At 36.2% G+C, this 22,062-nt stretch overlaps 1 protein-coding gene across 1 annotated transcript in view; it reads left to right on the plus strand.

The window, feature by feature from the left end:
- The window catches only part of DUSP16 (dual specificity phosphatase 16), a 95,404-nt gene that overhangs the window by 40,450 nt on the left and 32,892 nt on the right, over positions 1–22,062 (plus strand). The window contains exons 2-3 of the mRNA XM_074269159.1: positions 6,287–6,887; positions 8,236–8,374. Coding sequence (XP_074125260.1) covers positions 6,660–6,887; positions 8,236–8,374 — 367 coding nt within the window. The 5' untranslated portion in view covers positions 6,287–6,659. The remainder of the gene's footprint in view (positions 1–6,286; positions 6,888–8,235; positions 8,375–22,062) is intronic.

Raw genomic sequence — 22,062 nt, forward strand, 5'->3', positions numbered from 1 at the left:
ACTTCTTTTTCCAATACTTCTAATACCAAAATTCAGTCATTTGACAAACATAGGTGCTTCTGTGATGAACATACATAATCTTCATCATTATTGAATTTCAGATTGAATTAGAATAGGCATAGAAATTGAGTGTGTGGAACACAGTGGTGAAAAAGAATAGTCAATGTAGTCAGTCTCTAGCTTTCTCTTCAAGATTACCCTAATTCTAAAATGCTGTGGGAATCAGAATCAGTTTTGTATAGTTAGCAGGACAGCTAGATGATGCAATACACTGGGCCTGGAGTCAAATCTTGCTTAAGATACTAGCTTTGTGATCCCTGCCTCTTATCTGTGAAATGAGCTGGAGGAGGAAAAGGAAAACAAGTCATGGGGGCCCTTAGGTTGTCTTCTAGGTACTATATGACTACTGGCCATTTGCATTTCTTATGGATTTTGACCTCTTACAAGGAACATATTTTCATTAATGTACCTTTTAGAAGGATAGTCACATCCTTACTCGCTAATCAATCTGGAAGGCCAATTCCTAGAACTTAATCTCTTGCAGTATCTCTGGTTGGCAGGGAATATATTAGGGATGAGATGCCAGTTAGGCTAGCACAAAATACAAGTACATTTTACTTGTTTATTTTCTCTTTTTTTTTCTTTTCTTTCTTCCTTTCTTTTTCTTTCTTTCTTTCTTCCCTTCCTCTCTCCCTTCCTTCCTCCCTCCTTCTTTCCTTCCTTCCTTCCTTCCTTTCTTCCTATAGTATCCAGTATCTGAGAAACAAATGAGATATATGACATAAATATTTTATAATATTTATAATATGATATTTATTTTATTTATAAATATTAATAATAATTATTATTATTTATATATAATATTACATGTCTAATTAATTCATGATATAAATATTATAATATAAAGATTATAAATATAATTAAGTTATAAATGTCTTGCTTACAAGCTTGGAAAGCTTAGCTAGAAGAAAGTTTTTGTTTTTCTTTAGGCTGAAGCAGCAAAATGTGGGCTCAGAGATCTTGACTCCTGACCCTGGCTCCTTGTATAATTTTATGCAAATCACTTGACTGACTCAGTTTCCTTAGGTGTAAATTGGAAATAGGATTCAATGTTTAAGGTTTCTGACAACTCTAGCCCTGTGATACCATAATCCTTTAATAATTGTATTTCTCATTTGATAGAAATAACAAGTTCCTTGGATCCTTTGTTGCTTTTCAGGGAAGCAGGAAGGATGACAATCAGTTACCGATATTAAGTTTCAAGTTTGGAAAAAAAGCTAAAAATGAACTCTTTGTATAAATGATGCTCTCTCTTCCTTGCACTTTTAAACTACAGAGTATACATGGGTTATACACACACACACACACACACACACACACACACACAGAGTTCAAGTGCTAAGTTGAGAAAACTGGTTTTTCTTCTTATTCTCAATGAGACTGATAATAGTATTATCTCCAAGTAGAAATGTATTCAGAATATATTTTACTTCATTCTGAGTCACCACACATTTTGAATTTGGTGGTTTGGGTCATTTATTTATTTAAATAACTTGACCTAGGACAATTACATAATTTGTGTTGTTAGAAATTCAGAAATTTGACTTGGCTTTTTTTTTCTCCTAAAATAGTAAAATTTACTTTTAAAATATAGTTTAAGTTCTTTCTTCATTCCAATATTATATTAAAGACTGTATTTTTTTCCTTTGTAATGTTTTGAGGGTTGATAGACAGATACAAAACTTCCCTTCACTCTGCAAATAATCCTTTAAAAAAAAAACATACACATCACATATATGTATACCTCAATTGATGGAATATATTCATTACTAAAGGTTTACTATAAAGTAAATTTCAGGAAATCAAATCATACTGTCCCAGGTGTTTTTCCATGGAACAGGGGGAAGATATGTGACCCCAAATACAAAAGTCATACTTTATAGGATGGTAAACATTTTATAATTTCACATTTAAAGGAGAAAATGGAAATTTTCTCATAAATCTGATGATATATGAAAAACCTGTGTTTCATTAATTTGGGAACTCCTCCAATTAGGTGATGGCATAGTGTAGAGAAAGTACTAGCCCCAGACTCAGGAAAACCTGAGTTCAAATCCTGCATTAGACACATTACCAGTATGACTCTAGGCAAGTCATTTATAACCCGTGCTTGCCTCCCTTTTCTTGTATGTAAAATGGGGATAATAATAGCACATACCTTCTAGAGTTGTGGTGAGGATCAAATGAGATAATATTTGTAAATCACTTAGCGCAGTGTCACATTGAGGTTGCTTAATAAATCCCTCCTTTTCTCCTCCCTTCCTTCCTTCCCTCCTTCCTTCCCTCCTTCCTTCCTTCCCTCCTTCCCTTCTCTCCTTCCTTCCTTCCCTCCCTTCCTTCCTTCCCTCCTCTCCTTCCTTCCCCTTCCTTCCTTCCTTCCTTCCTTCCTTCCTTCCTTCCTTCCTCCCTCCCTCCCTCCCTTCCTTCCTTCCTTCCTTCCTTCCTTCCTTCCTTCCTTCCTTCCTTCCTTCCTTCCTTCCTTCCTTCCTTCCTTCCTTCCTTCCTTCCTTCCTTCCTTCCTTCCTTCCTTCCTTCCTTCCTTCCTTCCTTCCTTCCTTCCTTCCTTCCTTCCTTCCTTCCTTCCTTCCTTCCCATCTCCTCTTGGAAATCCCCCAATTGTATCTAAGTTAGAGAGTTGAATGAGGCTCTAAGATATGAATTTTTTTTTTTAGATGGTAAGTATCGATAGATATATAATGCATTGAAATGAAAGCTCTTTGTTGGAGCTAAGTGATTTTTCAGAGCGTAAAGGGATCCTGAGAGCCACTGATCTGCCACGTTGTGCAATGCTCCCTCATAAATCTTACATTATTAATAATACTATCATTTAGGTTTCAGTGATTTCATCTAGATGGGAATTCTTCACTCATGTTCATTTCAGTCCCTTTCATGTCTTTATAGATAGATGATCTTCACAAATGTTGTGACCTACTTTAGTCATGGATGATCTTAATCAGGTCTTGGCAGAGGGTTCATACAGTAGATAGAGTACTAAGCTTGGAGTCAGAAAGACCTGATTTCAAATGTGGCCTTAGATACATCTAAGCTGTGTGACTCTGGGCAAGTCACTTATCCATGTTTGCCCCAATTTCCTCATCTGTCAAATGAACTGGAAAAGGAAATGACTAACTACTTCAGTATATTTGCCAAAGAAAACCCCAAATGGGGTCAGGAAGAGTTGGACATTACTGAAACAACTCAACAAATTAGGTTTTAATGCTGAGTTGGTTACAAGATGACTAGGAATCTGACTCTTTATGTTCATTTTATTACCAAATCTCTGTCTAAACAATAAATTAAATTTTTAAATTTTTTCATCTATTATTAATAATCAACAAATATTTATTAAATACCTGCTATATGCTGTTCACTATTAAATGCTGGATATGAATTGTGTTTACAGTTTCTTCTCTCCTTCTCAATTCCCTGATTTCTGTGCCCCAGGTATCTGTTTCAGAATTTCAGATTTATGAGTTTAGCCAAAACCAGGTGGATTCAACAGTTTTATAATTCATTTGTTATAAATTTGACTTTCTTCTTCCGGCCTTGTATTTCCTCCATCTGCTAACCCAGAGGAGGATATTGACTTATCCTGATTTTCAACATCAGTCATTTTAGACTGTAGGGAAATAGCTAACTTGTTTTTGTTTTCAGATTCCTCCCTTCTTTGCCACCTGGAAGCTAATGGACTAAATGTCACCACCTGCAACAGCTGCAGAAGCAGCATTTATTTAGTGCCTTAAAGTTTGCAAAACATTTTACAAATATATTGTTTCACCTTCACAATAACCCTGCAAGGTATGGTTTAGTTATTATTCCCATTTAAAGATGAGGATGCTGAGATAAAGATGAGGTGGCCAATATCATACGTTTAGTATGAGTCTGAGACCAAAACTGAACTCAGGTTTTCCAGATTCTCAATCTAATGCTTCAACCACTTCACCATCTGGTCATGTGGGATAGTCTGATTTCCTTCCCTGGTCAGTTACTCAGGGAAGAACCAAGAAAGAGCCTTGGTTTGGGAGTGAGAAGATCCTAGTCCCAGTTATTATCCCCAAGGCCTAATACAGCATTACAACCACTGTTGGAAGCCATACATTTGATTGACTGGATAGGAAACAACTGTTTTGTTTTCAACCTTCCTCATTTCACCGTTTTTCCCTTCCTGCTCCCCTGAGATTCTAAAAACATGATATAACATAGGTTTAGTATCCCAGAAGTCCAGAAACATGTCAGAAATGAATTGTTTATTAAGCTCTATCTGAGAAAAGCTCAGCTATTAGAGTACTAGGGGATTTAAGCGCTTTTGTGTAGGTGCGTTCAGATGTCTTAGAGACTGTATAGACCTGCCAATTTTCATGCCTGTGTTCAGTTTTAACATCTTAAAAGGATTTTCCCTTTTTGAGATGAGTCTGGACCTGTAAGTTCCTCAGTTGGGAAACATTAGGTGTGTAAACTCCATCCACGAGTGCAAATCCAAACCACATTTTTATTTTATTGTGTTAGAAGTGCTGCCAGTCTGGATGACTTCTTCTTGGTCATAGAGCGACCACGTGAAGATTTGCAATCTTACTTCTGACACTGTATAATATATGGGGGGAATCAGGACATTTTTCTCAGCCTCAGTATCCTTATCTGTAAAGTGGGTATAATAATAGCACCCTTCACCCAGTTATTGTAAGAATCAAATAGACAATATATGTAAAATGCTTGTCAACCTGCAAGTGCTGTATAAATATTAGCAATTATTACATGTCAGAATGAGACGCTTATCTCCAGTGATCCACCTTCCTCCTCACCATTATGTTATGCTGTTCCTCTCATATTTTCTTACAAGAAAGATTGTATTATAGAAATGTTGTGTTTCCCCTTTTCCTCTGTATGAAGTGCAACATGGCATAGCATAGTCTCATACTGGGGCTAATGCATCATGGCAAAAATTAGCTTACACTTATATAATACTTTAACATTTATAAAGCCTCTGTGCACATAAGAGTATACAGAAGATAAGAGAAAGACCTGGCTTGATGGGTGGAATGGAAAAACTGCTGGTCTTGAAATCTGGAAGACTTCATTTGAATCCTGCTTCAAAAATGACTGTGTGATCTTGTGCAAATCTCTTAGTTTATGTTACTCTCAGTACTCTCATTGGTAAAATGGGAATAATATTAGACTTACTTCACAGGGTTAGTTTGAGGATAAAATAGTATACATAAAGTTATTTGCACACTTGATAGTTTCATTTAGTTTTCACAGCAATCACATGAGGTAGAGAGGATAGGAATCATCCAAATTTTAAACTGAGAAAATAAGGCCCATTTCATTGAATCAAAATCAACATATTCCTCCAGAAAAAGACTCAAGAAAACTGCATAAGCTTACGTTCCTAATTTGTAGTTATTCAGCCACTTTTCAGCCCTGGGTGACTCTGTAATCCCATTTGGGTTTTTCTTGGCCAAGATACTGGAGTGGTTTGGCATTTCCTGCTGCTCATTTTACAGATGAGAAAACTGAGGCAAGCAGAGTTAAGTGATTTGTCCAGGATCACACAGCTACTAAGTAAGGCCAGATTTGAAGTCGGAAACTCCAGGCTGGGCACTCTATCCTAGCTGCCCGGTCCTCCTAATAGCTAATGGCAGAGGTAATTTAAAATCCTAGGTCCTTTTGCCTACCTGCCTCTCTCTTCACGTTGCCCCCCCCCCCCCAATTTAATGAGACTGCTGCTGCTCGATCTTTCTTGTTCTCTCTTGTGTGTACTGTCTGCCTTATTATGTCTCTGACTTTTTGTTTCTCTTTCTGCCTTTTTGTGTCTCTCCGTCTCTCTCTTTCTATCTCATCTCTGTCTCCTTTCTCTGCAGATACAGAATATTTCCTATTCCACTCTAGGGAGTTCTCTACTCTGGCATCTTGGGATATTGCCAAATATTAAGCAAATATGGTGGAATTGGTTACCCTTTCCAGTGTGACTTGGTAGCTCCCCATAAGGTCATACATTCATGGAGATCCCTCAGCTGGCCCCCACTGCCATTTTACGTTTTGAGTTAGGCGGGAATCTGCCGCTCCCACCTGGGCTTTCTATGGGTATAAACCCATTGCTTTCTTTTTGTTTAAATGAAACAAGCGCCAAATGTAATTATGTAAATATTATTAATTGCCCAGACAGTAATTTAATGTTCTTTCTGTCTTTGTTTTTTTTCTGTCTCCCATGTTTTTGCTCTTCATATAGGCTTTCATTCCTTCGCAAAGCTCTTGGCGAGAGGGTGCCAAGGTAAAAGATGATGTAATGCTGGGGCAGCCCTGAAGCATCTTTTGTTGGAATTGTGAAATGGTTACTCCAGTCATTTCTTTATGAATCAAATGTGAGGGGCCGCTTTGTGGAATGAGCCTTTTGTAACAGCGAATCAACAGGAAAGAGAAAGAGACATTCACTTGGAGGACTCTTGCTGCAAATGGGTTTAAGTTTCATTTTGCCAGTCGCTACCAGGCTGACCTCATACATCTTGGGTACAATGGAGTGGCTAAGCCTTTGAGTACACAACCATTACATCATCGTTGCAAATTTTAAGAAAGGAGGTAATAAAAGGGGACTTATTGTTGACATGGCTGATGAGATGACTGGGACTCAAATTGTTACTGAGAGGTTGGTGGCTCTGCTAGAAAGTGGAACAGAGAAAGTACTCCTAATTGATAGCCGGCCCTTTGTGGAATACAATACATCCCACATTTTGGAAGCCATTAATATCAACTGCTCCAAGCTTATGAAGCGAAGGCTGCAACAGGACAAAGTGTTCATTACAGAGCTGATCCAGCACTCTGCAAAACATAAGGTAACTTCTCTCTCTTTTTCTCATAAATGGATACATTGAATAAGGAATCATTTAAACTAAAACATTTCTCCTTTCAGCTGGAAAAAGTAAATGTATGAAAGCTTGAAAAGTACATTAAGTACTTATAATTTGTGAGGCGGTATTGTTAGATTCAAGAATATTTCTCAATTAAGTACATGTTTACATTTTAAAAAATAAATTAGTTTTTTTTAGCTCTCCACCGATTTGCCCTTTGAATAACTTTTATTAATTAAATTAAAGAATCATTTACTATATTTTACAAATGAACCCAGAAGTTCAATGGTTGATAAACTTAGAGCTGAAAGAGAACATAGGAGTCATCTAATGACCTCCATCCTCAATTTACAAATAAGGAAACTGAGACTTGCTCAAGGTCATACACATAGTAAATAGATTTGGAATCAAACCCAGTAGCTTTCTGCTCTCCTTAAACACCATTCTTTCCAAGCACTGTGGGAAAAACAGACCAATATACATTTAACAGAGACAAATAAAGGTGGACATATTACTGATTTTGTAGAAAGAAACATAAAACTTTGTCCTGTTTTAGCCTCAGGGTTAAAAGTTCATCCTTTTTTTTCTTATAAACATTTTTTAAATTAAGTCAAGTTTAAAAGTTTTCCTGAAATATTTTACAAAATAGTTTCCTACCAATAACTGGCTTCTTATATTGCAGGAAACATTTTTTTTAAAAGATGGTTTAGTAGTTCAAGGTTAGTTTTATTTTCTGACCCTGGTTTCTCTCTGTAGTAGTTTCACAAGGAGATTTACAATTGTCATGCTAAGCTGAACTCAGGTGGAAATGGCATCATTATTTTTTCCTTCTAAATTGGTCTTACTATATAGCAGGAATATTTGTGAGATCCTATAATCAGTTATCCAGCCTCACCATCTTTTTTATTCTAACTACAAACAGAAAATAGGAGACATCAAATATCATGAAAAAAATTAAATTTAATATGGACCACAGATGCAAACAGTAATAATAATAATGGCTAACATTTACATAGTAACTACTACATTCCAGATACTGTGCTAAGTGTTTTACAGTTATTATTATTTCATTCCATCTTGACAATATTCTTGGGAGATAAATATCATTAGTATACCCATTTTACAGATGAGGAAGTTGAGACAAAGCCTAAACAGCTAGTGAGTGTCTTGGGCCAGATGTGAATTCAAGTTTTCCTAATTTCAGATCCAACACTTTATCCATTGTACCACTAGTCTAGTTGCCTAGGCAACTGCTTTAGGATAATTACCAGCTGGTGGAGTTGAGGCGATCTCTTGTTTTGTTCTTCCAAATATCCACTTATTTGCATTTCAGGTTGACATTGATTGCAATCCAAAGGTGGTGGTATATGATCAAAGCTCTCAAGATGTCGCCTCGCTAGCTTCAGACTCTTTTCTGACTGTACTTCTGGGTAAACTGGAGAAGAGCTTCACCTCTGTGCACTTACTTGCAGGTAAGAATTGGAATGGATGCCAGAAGATACCAAATCTTCTTTCATGAGGGATGTGCAAACCTATAGCAGTTCTTCTACAAGCTGTGGAACAATTTTATTTTAGTCATAGATTTTCCATTAAAAAAATTTTATTCACTTGTAATGACCAAATTTGTATCTGGAGAAAAACCCTTCTTTGCAGAGGGTTGGGACTATGGTTGTGGAGTATTGCATATCCTGTCAGACATGGTTAATGTATGAATTGTTTATGGTGAACTACTTTTTAGAAAACCTTTGTTCCTAGAGATGGTTCATTGGGTTCATTCATGTGTGTGATATAGCCAGAAATCAAAATAATAAAAACAAGCTATTTTAAAAATGATTTACTTAACTTTGAAGTATACTTTAAATCTACATGATTGCTTTATGTAAACTGAATATTATCATTCTTCCAAATGGGTTCTTTTTTAACCCATTAGTTGTGTGCTAAAATACATGATTGCCACATTGATCAAACTGAAGGCCCCCTCTTAATCCAATTTATGGTCCTTTCCTCCTGAATTTACTTCTTCTACTGGGACCTCATGCCTATCCTTATCCCTCAGTCCCTCTGTTATAATACCTCACCGATGGCCTCCCACCAGTGATCTGTACAGGTCCAAGAATAGAATAAGAACTAGGAAATATTTTATATATTTGTAGTTGAGAATAGATCCAAGGTAATTTTAGCACCAGTTGTAGAAATTTTTTTAAAAAGGGTGTATGTCTGTGTGTTTTTTATGTCTGTGGGTCTGTTTCCCCTATATAATTTTGAGTACTGATTTTCACATTATTATAGGGACTGATTGTGTATGTGTGTTTCCTCTGTATAATTTGGGGGATTTTTTTTGCTTTATTATGATGGCTGATTTTGTGTGTGTGTGTATGTGTGTATGTGTCTACTAACTACTCTCCATATTTCATGGAAGGCACTTCCATGAGAAGGAGGACTTATTTAAGAATCTCCTTTCACCTACCTCAAACAAATTTCTACCCCTTTATATAGAAGCGCTGTCATGTTCACAGACATCATAACCGTAGCTCTTACTGATACTCACATGGACAATAGAATTGGAAGATACCTAGAGTTCTGATGAGAGGTTTGACTGGTTGAGGTCATTCCTCGTTGAATACGCAGTCACTCAGTTAAGTCACTTGGAATTTTGATTTCTTGGAGACTGAGGCTCCTGGGTGACATTGTGGAACGAGGGCTACAGTTGTAACCAAGAAGATTTGAGTTTAAATCCTGTCTCAGCAATTTATTAGCTGTGTGAACCTGGGCAGTCACATAACTTGTCTCTATCTCAGTTTTTTCATCTGGAAAAAAAGCATACATTGTGGTAAGAGTCAAATGAGGTAATATATGTAAATTATTTTGCAAACCTTAAAGTGGCACATAAATGTTATCCATTATAGTTTTTGAAGTATTTCATAATTCATGACTACTTAGAACCAGGTCACCAACCACAAGAATTTTGGTATTTAAAAGATATTTTTTGGTTGGTTGTTTCACAAAACATCTTGGGATGGTTATAAACAAAAACTGTACAATTTTCCAGATGCAAGACGTGAACTCTCTTATTTTTAAAATTAATTAACTTATAAAGTGCTTTGCAAACCTTAACTTGCTCTATACTACAGCTAGCTATTCTAAGGCCACCATATTGCCTGGCCATCTGTCGATGTTGTTCTACACAGAGTTATATCAAATCTAGACATTCTCCAAAGTCAGAACTCCAATGGGGGTATGTTGGATCCTAAGGGCACTTCAAGTCCAACTTCTGATCAGGCACTTATCACAGCAGCTATTCAGGACCATTAAAATCTTCCCTGCCTGGAATCTACTCATTCCCTTGTGGCTGTGGCAGAGATTAGGCTCTATGCTATGGGGGATTACTAATCATTAAGAGTCCTGTTGTTTGTTGTTGTTCAGTCGTTTGTTAATTTTTCAGTTGTGTCGGACCCTACTTGGAATTTTCTTGGCAAAGATACTGAAGTGGTTTACCATGTCCTTCTCCAACTCATTTTACAGCTGGGGAAGTTGAGGCAAACAGGGTTAAAATGACTTGTTCAGGGTCATACACAAATATTTAAGGAAATATTTGAATTTAGGAACATGAGTCTTCCTGATTCTGGGCCCTCCCATATTCTATTCACTGCACTACCTGTCACTAAGAGTCCTATTCCATTCCTTTTTTTCCCCCTGCAAGGGGACAATTATCTATAGTATGAGAATTCACAGGTATGTTATTACAAATCCCAGATTTTGTTTCATTCTACATGCTCCATCCTCCAACCTACCCTTTTTCTAAACTTTCTCCTTACTGTCAAGAGGACTGCTATATTTTCCAGTTACCCAAGTTGATAACTTCTGTCATTCTCAATTCTTCATTCTTCTTTACCTCAGAAATTTAGTCAGTTGCTGAATCTTGTTGTTTCTCTCTACAACTCCTCTCACAAATATTTACCTGACCAGGTTATCATTGAACAATTACAGTAGCTTTCTATTGGGTCTCAAATCTCTCTTCTTTCCATCCAGCTGTCTAAATGATTTTTCTAAAGTATAAATCATATTAAGTCATCCCCCTTGAGTATAAATTCCGGTATTTCTCTGTTGAATCGGTAATCAAATATTGTTTAATCTTTTTTTGAATCCTTTAACAATATGTATTACACATAAATATTAGTATATATGTCTAATTTATAAATTAGTATATAAATATTGAGAATTATGCTGAGAATATTTTTACTGATGGGAGTGCAGAATCAAAAAAGTTTGGAAATAAATGGTTTAAACAAGAAACATTTCTTATCTACTTGGTTTTCCCTGTGTGGATTATTGTTACTAGTCAAGCTCTTTTGAGTGATTACAGACCTCATTTAGGAGCCTCTGCAACATTCTAGGACTTGATATAATCAACTCAGGGCTGGGTACCATCCAAAGCACCTGGCGTGCTTCAGAATCTATAGGAATCCTTGTCTTTGGACTTTGTGCTAGGCTTCCTTTCTGACATTTTTTAGAGTCTTGTCGTTTTGTTTTCTGATGCTTCATGGCCCCATTTAGGGTTTTCTTGGCAGAAATACTGGAGTGTTTGCCATTTCCTTCTCCAGCTCATTTTAGAGATGAGAAAACTGAGGCAAACAGCATTAAGTGACTTGCCCAGGATTACATCACTAATAAATGACTGAACCTGGATTTGAATTCATGAACATGAGTCTTTTTAAGTCCAAGCCCAGGACTTATCCATTCTATCCACTGTCCCACCTAGCTGCCCATTTTTAGAATATATATTATTTCCTATTTTGGACCTTGTTCAATAATGCCAAAGGCAATAGAAATACATAGGCTAGAAAAAGGCATCAATGTTAATGCAAACAAAATGCAAACCAAAAAAATGAAAGTAGGTCATAAATGAGAGAACAGGATAAAGAGATAAAGAGTAGACTGAGTCCTGAACTGGTATCCATGGAAGGATAAGGAAGATAAAGGAACAAAGGTTGGATGGGGTAGATCCCCAGCAGAGGATGTGTGAGAGTAATTTGAAATAGAAAGAGAAATGGATTATTGTCAATGTGTTGAGGGAGAGGAAGATAGCTCAAATTGGTGATAATAATAATAGTGAGCATTTACTTAGGGCTTAAGGATTACAAAATGGTTTTCATTGGTTATCTTACTTGATCTTTGAGAACCCTGTGAGGTAGGTGCTATAGTTATCCATGATGCACATATGAGGAAACTGAAGCTGAAAGAGACTACATTATATAGCTAGTAAGTGTTTGATAGAGTATTTGAATTCAATTTGATTCCATCTGATTCTATCAATGGTACCACCTGACTGTCTCATCCATGTTGTAATGTAGAATTGATTTTAATAGTGTTGTTGGGAGAATCTTAATTTTAAACTCTTTATTTTACTTCTTTAGAGGCAGCCATAACAAATTGGATAAAGAGCTAGTCTTAGAGTCAGAAAGACTTGAATAGTCAGTATTGACTATTAATCCTGGGCACATCTCTTCATATGTAATTGCTCTAGGCAAATTTTTAAGACTATTAGTCACAGAAAAGGTACTTTTGCATTAATAGAGGGACTTTCCTTACATAGGACCACCCTGTATTAATGAAATCACAAGTTTAATCCCATTCCCTATCCCATTAGAGGGCAAGAATTTAAAGCCAGTTCTGTTATTTGATTCCTAAATATTCAAGTCTTCAGTTTTCAAAAAAAAAAAAAAAAAAAAGAATTAATCATAAACATTTGTGTAAAAACTGTTAAACTGATAGCAAGTAAGCTTGAATAACTTCTCTGTTCTCAAGTTCTCTGAAAAACAACTTTTTTTTTAAATCATATTCAGCGAGTCCCCCATCTCTTTCCTTCCTTGTTGTCAAAGAAAGAAAAGTTTTGTTTCATTTTGTTTTCTATTTGGGACTATGCTCATGCCTTCTGCTTGTGCTATGATCTCATCTTGTTTTTGTATCAATCTAGAAAACTTCAAAATCCAGAGCCGAGAAATTATTACAGTATTCAAATTCTTTCTGCACTGATAGTGAGGCATTAAATCACTAGGATTCAGAGGGCCACTGTGTTGCCAGAACTTTCTGAGATAATAAAGAACTAGATATTAAAATTTGATACACCTACCAATGAGTAAGAATGGTTCTCTGATTCATGTGCAAGACATTCTGCAACATCTCCAGATACCCAATTTATAAGAATCATTCCTGTAAGTGATCAGACATTATCCTAAGCGTACTCTGGTTTCTGTCTGAAATCTTTTCATATGTATCTGGGATGGATTTAACAGCTTATCAAGCAGTCATTTACCTCTCCATAGAGAAAGCATCTTCAGCAGTTCCCTGTATATAAGTTTATTTACAATATCTCATCTCAGCATCTGTTAATGATTCCTCTCCCCTTTGGGAGCATTTGCAGCATCCATAAGCAGACAGAAACTTTCATCTGTTCACAATTACCAAGGATATAGCTTTAGCTAGCTGTGCTTCTGACGTGTCAAAGATGACTTTTTTTCTTCAAAGGCATGATAGTGGATACAGCAGTGGTTTTGGAGATTCATCTTCATGAATTCTAATCTAGCTTCAGACTCTGTGTGACTCTAGGCAAGTCACTTAACTCTGCCTCAGTTTCCTCATTCTGTCAAATTAGCTGGTGAAGAAAATAGCAACCCTTTCAGTATTTTTGTCAAGAATACCCCAAACAGGGTTACAAAGAGTCAGACAGGCTTGAGAGAACTAGGAGAAAGCAAGGTGTGAAAGATGTTTGTTATAACTGTGGACGATCTATTCAGGTGGTGAGATTAGGCCAGTTAAATCACATGGTAAGGAATTAAGGCATAAGAACAAATGTGATACTATCCTATTTGGGTAGAAGAGAAAATGGATCAGCATGGGTAAAATATTCACATCAATAGTTAGAGGAAATAGCAAAGTTGCTGGAGATGATCATTATTTAAGCCATCAGTTTTAAATAGTCTTCTTTGCCCTTGTTTTTATTTTTAATTTTTACATTAAAATTTTGTCTTTCCATAAGAAATTTTGTTGTTCAGTAATTTTCAGTCGTGTCTAACTTTGTGACCCCATTTAGGATTTTCTTGGCAAAGATACTGGAGTGATTTGCCATTTACTTCTCTGGCTATTTTACAGATGAGAAAACTGAGGCACACAGGATAAAATATCTTTGTGGCCTCAAACAGATGAATCTTCCTAACTCCAGGCCCTGCCCTCTATCTGCTGCATTACTTTGTGTTCTTTTAAAACAGTTAAAAAAAGAACATCCACTAGTATGATTGCATTTTTTTCATTGCTTTTAATAACACAGGTGAAGTGTTCCCTTTGTGTAATTTGCTCTTTAATTTGTATTTGCAAGATACTTTGAGATTTTTCATGACAAAAAGTGCTACATATGTGAGATAGTCATTATCTACACATATAAAAAATATGACAAATTGTAAAAATACAGAGAGAAAAAAAGTCACAAATGAAGAGAATTTTGTTACAAAAGAGGACAATTTATCTTATAGAATGAAAATATAATTGCTTTATTCAGTAGGATATTTGCATTTGATTCATAGTTTGCCATGATCAAAAACAAAACAAAACAAAACAAAACCAAAAGAAAAAAAAACAAAACATTGCCAGATGGTGATCTTCTTGGTGATGGACTTCTCTCAATGATTAATCATTGGCTCAGTTTGAAATCAAGATCATACTGAAAGTATTTCCAGTATGGTAGCACCTATCAAAGCTTCTTCTCTGCTGCCATAACCTAGAGTCATCTCCACACCATCATGAGGTTTCATATTAATATGTTGTGAGAGTCTATTTTTTTTTCTATTTTGTCGTGGCAATTTGTGAAATAAAAAGTTTAAAATGGCTCTGATTTCTATATGTCCTCCTATCTCTTCTGCAATGATGGTGGCAAAGTGGGTTTTATCCTATGCTACCTTTCATATTTAATGCATTAGAGCTGACCTGTTTGAAAGTAGCCCAGGAGCAAGAGTACAGTTCTTACTGAGCATAAATATAGCCACAGAGCAGTCTTCTGGGTCTACTAGCATTAAATCTTTCCCCATTTCAATCCAACATCCTTTCAGCCATCAAAGCGATTTTTCTAGACTACAGGTCTGATCATGTCAAATACCCCTCCCCATCCCCAATTCAATAAACTCCAAAGGCTTCCTGTTGCTTTCAGGATCCAATACAAATGCTCTGACATTCAAAGCCCTTTACAATCTAGCCCCTTCCTACCTTTCCAGTCACTCCACAACACACAAATAATACACTGCATCTCTCAGCTATTTTCTCTGCCAGTGCTCCATACCTGGAATGCCCTATGTGAACTACCTGATTTCTTTTTTTTTCCCCTGTGGCAAATGGGGTTAAGTGATTTGCCCAGGGTCACACAGCTAGTGAAGTCCCAACTAAAATTCCACCTGCAACAGAAAGCCTTTTCTAAGATCTCTTAATTCCAGTGCTTTCCTTCTTTTCATTATTTCCTCTTTTCCCTGTATATAGTTTGTTCTTGCATCCTAGTTTGCTTGTTTCCTCTCCCTATTAGAGTATTAGCTCCTTGAGGATAGGGATGGTCTTTTGCTTCTTTTTGTATCCCCAGTGTTTATAGCAGAGTACGCGCACATTGTAGGCTTTTAATAAATGTGTACTGTATTGAACTGGTCCATCAGTTCCTTTCCATATGATTTCAGAGTTTTGAAGGATAGAGCTAGGAAACTATAAGGCAAAGAACTTTTTTTGTGGACTATGGGAAACTTTGTGAGATGTCTGCCTGTTCCATAATTGATAAAATTGTGGGTTTAAATTTTTCAGCTCGTGTTAGGGGTTGGTCCCTGAGAGGAGGCATCAGAACAGGAGTCAAGTTATCCAGTTACCCAGCCGAGATAGCCAGAACACAGATTACAATAAGATAAGAGTAGCATTTGCTTCAAGCTGAGATGAGAAAAGGTCTCTGACCGCTTTGCTTAGGAGCTATGCTGATTGGAAGAGGTATTGCTTTGCTTCAAGATCATTCTCTGAAGAAAGGCTATATTGTTCTTTGTCACCATTCATAGCTTGAAAAGGGAGTAAGCTTTGTCTTTCAAGCTGTGTTGCACTTCTTTAAAAAGAAGGGATGAGAAAGGGAAAGACAGACTTTGCAGCTGATGAGAAGCATTGTTGCTGGGAGTTGGCTAGAGATAGCAGAATCCTGTTGTGTGAGGATCTGGGTGGGTTAATCTTGATTGCATTTCTGTACTCAGCAAGGGACAGACCCAGAAATCTGCAGGCCCCAGTCTCAGGACTGCTATATTACTGGAAAAGCTGTAATAGTGATATATTTTTGCTGAGAGAGGTTAACACTTCCCCAGCACCCTGCCAAGGGCAGCTGTATTCCAAAAGAATTTGACAGTGCTTGAGCAGCCCAGGAGTAGCAGAAAAGAACCTTTGCCTATCAAGTGAAACATGTTCCAAGCCACATTTATATCCTTAACTCCTGCTATTCCCATACTGATAATGAATTCCAGCCATCCTGGATCTTTGATTTTTTTCTTACCATTTGACATCAGGGATGACCTCGCTTTTATCTGAATAAATATCTTCACCATCTCTAAATCTTGAACATCCTAAAAGTTCACATTCTACCTTTTTGATAGAAAAATATTAAAAAAACCTTACCTGACCAGTGCTCATGAACTTTTTCATATCTAATTTTATTTGGAAAATATTCATGTACCAACTTGTAATATCTTAGACATTGTTTTCCTAAACTATTATCTGAATCTCATGGCATTGTTTATCTGTGACTTGTTTCTACCTTGTTTCCTTGATTAAATTTTAAACTCCTTGAGGCCAGGAACCTTGTTTTAGACATCCCCAGGACATCTGATATAGTGTCTTACACATAATAGGGGCTCAAATAACTATTTCATATTTTTGCAGTACTTTTCATTTGTAGATTAAGGCAATTCTGTTTTACAGTTAATATCATTGTGTAATTGCAAAAATGTGGACCTAACTGTGTAATTCTCCTGTTTAATGCACTTCAGTATTTGTCCCTTATTTCTGGGATTAAATTCCTCTTTGTGCTTTAAAGTGTTTTAAAACTTTACCTTCAACCCATCTTTCCAGGGTTTTGAGATATTGCTTCTCTTAAACTCTAAGCTTCACTAACACAGGCCTTCTGATTCTTCTTCATACACTGCATTTTATCTCCTTTTTCAGCAAATTATATATGTACAACTCAATCCATCTTCATCTCTGTCTTTTAGAGCCATCCTTCAAAGCTCCCTCCCATTTGAGATTTTTCCTAATTCCTGGCTTCACCATCAAAGCCAGTGTCTCCTCCCCAAATTATTTTTGTCTGACGCTCTCTCTCTTTCTTTCTCTCTCTTGTATTCAATGCCCTTTTCCCATCACAATAATATTTTATTTTTCCAATTACATGTAAAGATAGTTTTCAACATTCATTTTTGTAAGGCTTTTATGTTAAAATTTTTTCTCCCTCCTTTACCTCCAGCAACCAAGCTTATATGTTAAACATGTGTAATCCTTTTAAACATACTTCCATATTAAAATGGTTGGCTGGTTAATTGGTGGATTGGCTACCTCCTACTTCTGGATATCCTCCTGACTGGCTTTTCCTGTCACATTTTTGTTTTTACTTGTCTGACAAGTAGAATCTCTATGCAGATAACTTCCAGATCAATATATCTAGCTTTATCTCCCATCTCTCATCACCTAATCGTCACCTGGATATCCCACAGACATCCAAAATTCATTGTATCTGGAACTGAACCCATTATATTTCCTCCTCAATTTGCACACCTCTCCCCAATTTTACTGTTTCTCTCAGTTTTCAGCTGTGCAACTTTCTTACCTAAAAGATGTTCTCAACTCCTGACTTATTCTCTCTCTCCTTCCATAAATCAGTTGCCAAATCTTATAGATTCTCTCAATAAATCAACTGCCAAATTTTAAAGATTCTATCTCTTCCCTATCTCACATCTGCCCCTTTCTCTTATGATTCAAATCCAACCCCTCCCCCCACTTCAGGCCCTCTGAATTTACAACAATAACCTAACTAGTCTTTCTGCATCTTGTTTCTCCCCTTTCTAATCTTCTATACAACTATCAAATTGATATTAATCAGTAAACCTTCATTAAGTACCTACTCTGAAGATAGAGACATGCAAAAAAATACAGTCCTTGGCTTCAGTTGGTTTATAGTCTAATGGGGAGGACAAAACACAAAATGAAATAGGAAAATGGGGATGGAAAGGAGGAGTCTTGAAGAAGATACCATCATTTTTGGAATTCATGGCCCCAACATCCAGAGAGGCTGAGGGATAGTTGATAAGGTAGATTACTGAGGCTGATGCAGGATTTTTACAGGATGATGAAATTATCCCAATAATGAGCTTCCTTGGGCATGATGGAAAAGTCCCAAACTAGTGCATCCAGATGAGACATGAACAAATGGTATTTCGAGAGTACAACTCTCACCACATCACTCTCCTGTTTGAGATGTTCCAGTGGCTTCCTGTTGCTTCTGTCAGGAAATAGACTCATCTGCTTGGCAATTAAACTTTTCACAATTTGGCTCTGGCATTTCTAGGCGGATTATAATTATTCCTCTAAGCCAAATTGGCTTTAATTGCAGTTCTCTGTACACTGCCTTCCTCATGCCTAGAATGCCCTTCCTCTTCACCTTTGTTTTTCAGAACTCTCATTCAAGTATCAGAAAATGCTACTTGGTTCAAGAGATCATTCCTAATTTCCCTACTTGATATTCCCCTGTCCTTCACCCTTCTTTCACCCACAAAAGTACTCGGCATTTATTTGGTATTTTCTGTTGTATCATCCTAGTAGAATATAAGCTCCTGAAAGCAAGAACTATCTCATTGTTACATTTTTATCTCCAGTACTTAGCAGGTGCCTGATGTATAATAGGCATTTATTGCTTATAAATCTCTTCCAACACAATCAACAAGTCTGGTCTTCTGAAAAATTAAAAGATATGAGAAAGTGGAATCTTTTAAGTGATTAAGGATTAGAAGTTTCCTTTGTATAAACAGAGGCAACATAATGTCTTATTGTGCTCAATATCAAAATGTGCCTTTCTGTTTATTTGAACTAAATTATGGTAATATTAAAATACACTGAAGTAAATGCCCTGAAGACATTTAATATTAGTTCATTTTGTTCTTAAAATAGTCATCTTGAGCAAAACTGGGTGTGTGTGATAAACTGTCTATAAATTAATAACTTCATATTTAAGGGATGATAAGGATCTAAACATATACATGTTGTATGAAGTCCAAATAAATTGTACCAAGAAGAACTTGTTTTATTATGGCAAGGAAAAAAGAATTCCATTTAGTCATCAGTTTACCCTGTAAGCAAAGCATTCCATTATAGTAAATAGTATATTTCTTCCCAAGGGATATTTGCTGTAATTATCTATACAATGCCATCTTGATGAGGAAGAATAAATTTAGTTCGGTTTGGAACCTTTTCTTTAACACTGTAGTATCTTGCCAAACTTTTTTAAAAATTGAAATTAATTAACGATCCATGAGTTCAATTCCTATCCCACTTTTATTGTACCCCAAGAACATAAAGAACAGCAATTTGGTGACATTAGTGTTTTCAACTTCAATATAAAACTTTTATAATGGAAAACTGGCAAAGATCCCTGTTTTGTCCAAGAGGAATGCATAAATTGTAATGATCTTAGAACTGTTGTTCATCTAATCAGGTAGTTTATAATGGAATTGTTGTGAGCTTGATATATATAAATATAATATTTATATACTTAAGTTAGCAGAAAGACATAGTGTAAGTGAGCTGGAGTAGGGAATATAAACTTCTTGAGAATAGGGATTATTTCATTCTTTGTATCACCCAATGCTTAGCATATAGTAAAGCTGTTACTAAATGTTTGTTTATTGATTCATTATTACTGATACATTTAAGACAGGGGGAAAGGAAGAAATGAAAGGAATAAAAAGAAGAGATACAATATCAACAGTAGCATAAATGTAGTGATTTAAGGTTTGCAAAATACTTTATAGATATTTCATTTTATTCTCACAAGCCTGGGAGGTTGGTATTACTAGTAGGTTGATGCTGTTGTTATTTCCATTTCACAGATGAGGAGACTGAGGCATATAGTGGCAAAGTGGCTTGCCCACGGTCACACAACTAGCAAATGCCAGCAACTGCATCTGGGCTCAGGTTTTTCTGACTCCAAGCCCAGAACTCTGTCCATTGTACCATGTAGCTGTCATTATGGGGAAAAAAAATGAGAAAATACCAAAGAGTGGGAATTATAGGTTATCAGTAGTATGTTAAATAGATAACATAATCCTAGTAAATTTCAAAATCCAAAACACCATATAATTTATTTTTTTTTTAAAAAAAGACAAAAAATAGCCAAAGAAAATGAAATAAAAACCACAGATTTAATTAGCAAGTCTACTTACTCTTCTCTCCCCTAAACAATTCCCTGGCTTCTTTAAATAGGAGTAGTAAAATGGATCGTGAATATTTATGCCTAATCTATGGCTCAGAACCACAACTTTAGACTTATGGAGACCAATTTAAGCCTTAAAGGTATCTTAACAACTCCTCTGGCTAAATAATTACCCTATGTGGGAAACCCTGGAAACATCTGATTGTGCCCTATTTTTATTTAAAGACCACTAAAGTCTTTAGATCCCCTTCAAGTATTGGTAGTTTGTTGTTGAGTCATTTGTGTTGAGACCAACTCATCCTGGGAAAAAGACATTGGAGTGGTCTGCCATTTCCTTCTCTAGCTTATTTTACAGATGAGAATATTGAGGTAAACAGGGTTGAGTGACTTAGAGTCAACACAGCTAAGAAGTGTCTGAAGCAAAATTTGAACTCAGGAAAAGGAGTCTTTCTGCTTCCTGGCTGAATTTAAATATTTAATTTAAATATAAGACAATTTTAATCAAAAGTCTTATAAGGAATAAGAAAAAAGATTTACGTCAGAATCTACTTAGCAGAGAAATAGTTAGAAGTTCTCTTTGATGAGTGACATTCCTTGCTTCTCCCCTTAGAAACCCAGTCAACAATCCCTATAAAAACCTTATGGCACCTTGGTGACTATCAGTCAGGTGTCGCTCGGCAACCTGCATCTGTCTCTCCTCCCATCAGTGTTGTGATCTTCTAGAAAAAGCACTGGCTTTGGAGATGGAGAACTCTGGGTTTACATCCTAGGTTAGCTACTTATCTCCTGTGTGACACTTACCCACTTTCCCTTAGCTATAAAACAGAGGGAGTGGACTACATGGTCTTCCATGTACTTTCCATTTCCAAATCTGATTCTCTTATTTCTTTATCCCAGCTCCTGCCTCTGCATGCCCACATGATTAAAAACCTGTAAAATCTGTAAAATGGGAATAATAACTACCTCCCAGGGTTGTTGTGAGGATTAAATGAGTTCATAATTGTAAAGTTCTTAGTGTAGTGCCTGGTATATAATAGGCACTTTATAAACATTATCTATTACTATTATTCATTTCCCTAAACAAACAAACAACAGTAGAAGATGATCTTAAAAAAAAAAAAAAAAGAATACTTGGAGTTGGGAGCCTGGTTATTAGTAATATTTACAATAATACATATTTGTGTATATATAAATATTTCTATATAATATAAAAATATTCTATTGTAAATTCTGAACAAATTGCCTCAATCTGCTTGTTAGAGGAGCTAGGTGTTATTTGTCTAATAGTGGGGTTGGGGAGTATTTCTTAAAGGCAAATAAAATTCAATGAGGCTGCAACTACTTTTTAAGGTTTTGAGGAAAATAGGCAACTTCATTGGCAGGTAATTGACAGATTCCCAAGCTCTCTTTTAGTTCTAAATCTTGTGGTCCAATGACAGTGTTTTAGAATGAAGATGAACAGTTATGTTAATGCTTATAGATCTCTTTTGGGAAAGCACATGGGTCCTTACCCAGCTGTTTGGGCCACCGGTCTAAGCTGTTACCAAACCTAAACATATAAGGAGAATTTAGGACATATGAGTGGAAAGTTAAATCCGGGGCAGAGGGATCTTTTGTAACCATTTAAGCAGATTTTCAGTACCATGGCATAGTAAACAATAGATTATAAAACATGAGTGATAATAATAT

This window comes from Sminthopsis crassicaudata, chromosome 5, assembly GCF_048593235.1.
Source record: "Sminthopsis crassicaudata isolate SCR6 chromosome 5, ASM4859323v1, whole genome shotgun sequence".
Taxonomy (NCBI): domain Eukaryota; kingdom Metazoa; phylum Chordata; class Mammalia; order Dasyuromorphia; family Dasyuridae; genus Sminthopsis; species Sminthopsis crassicaudata.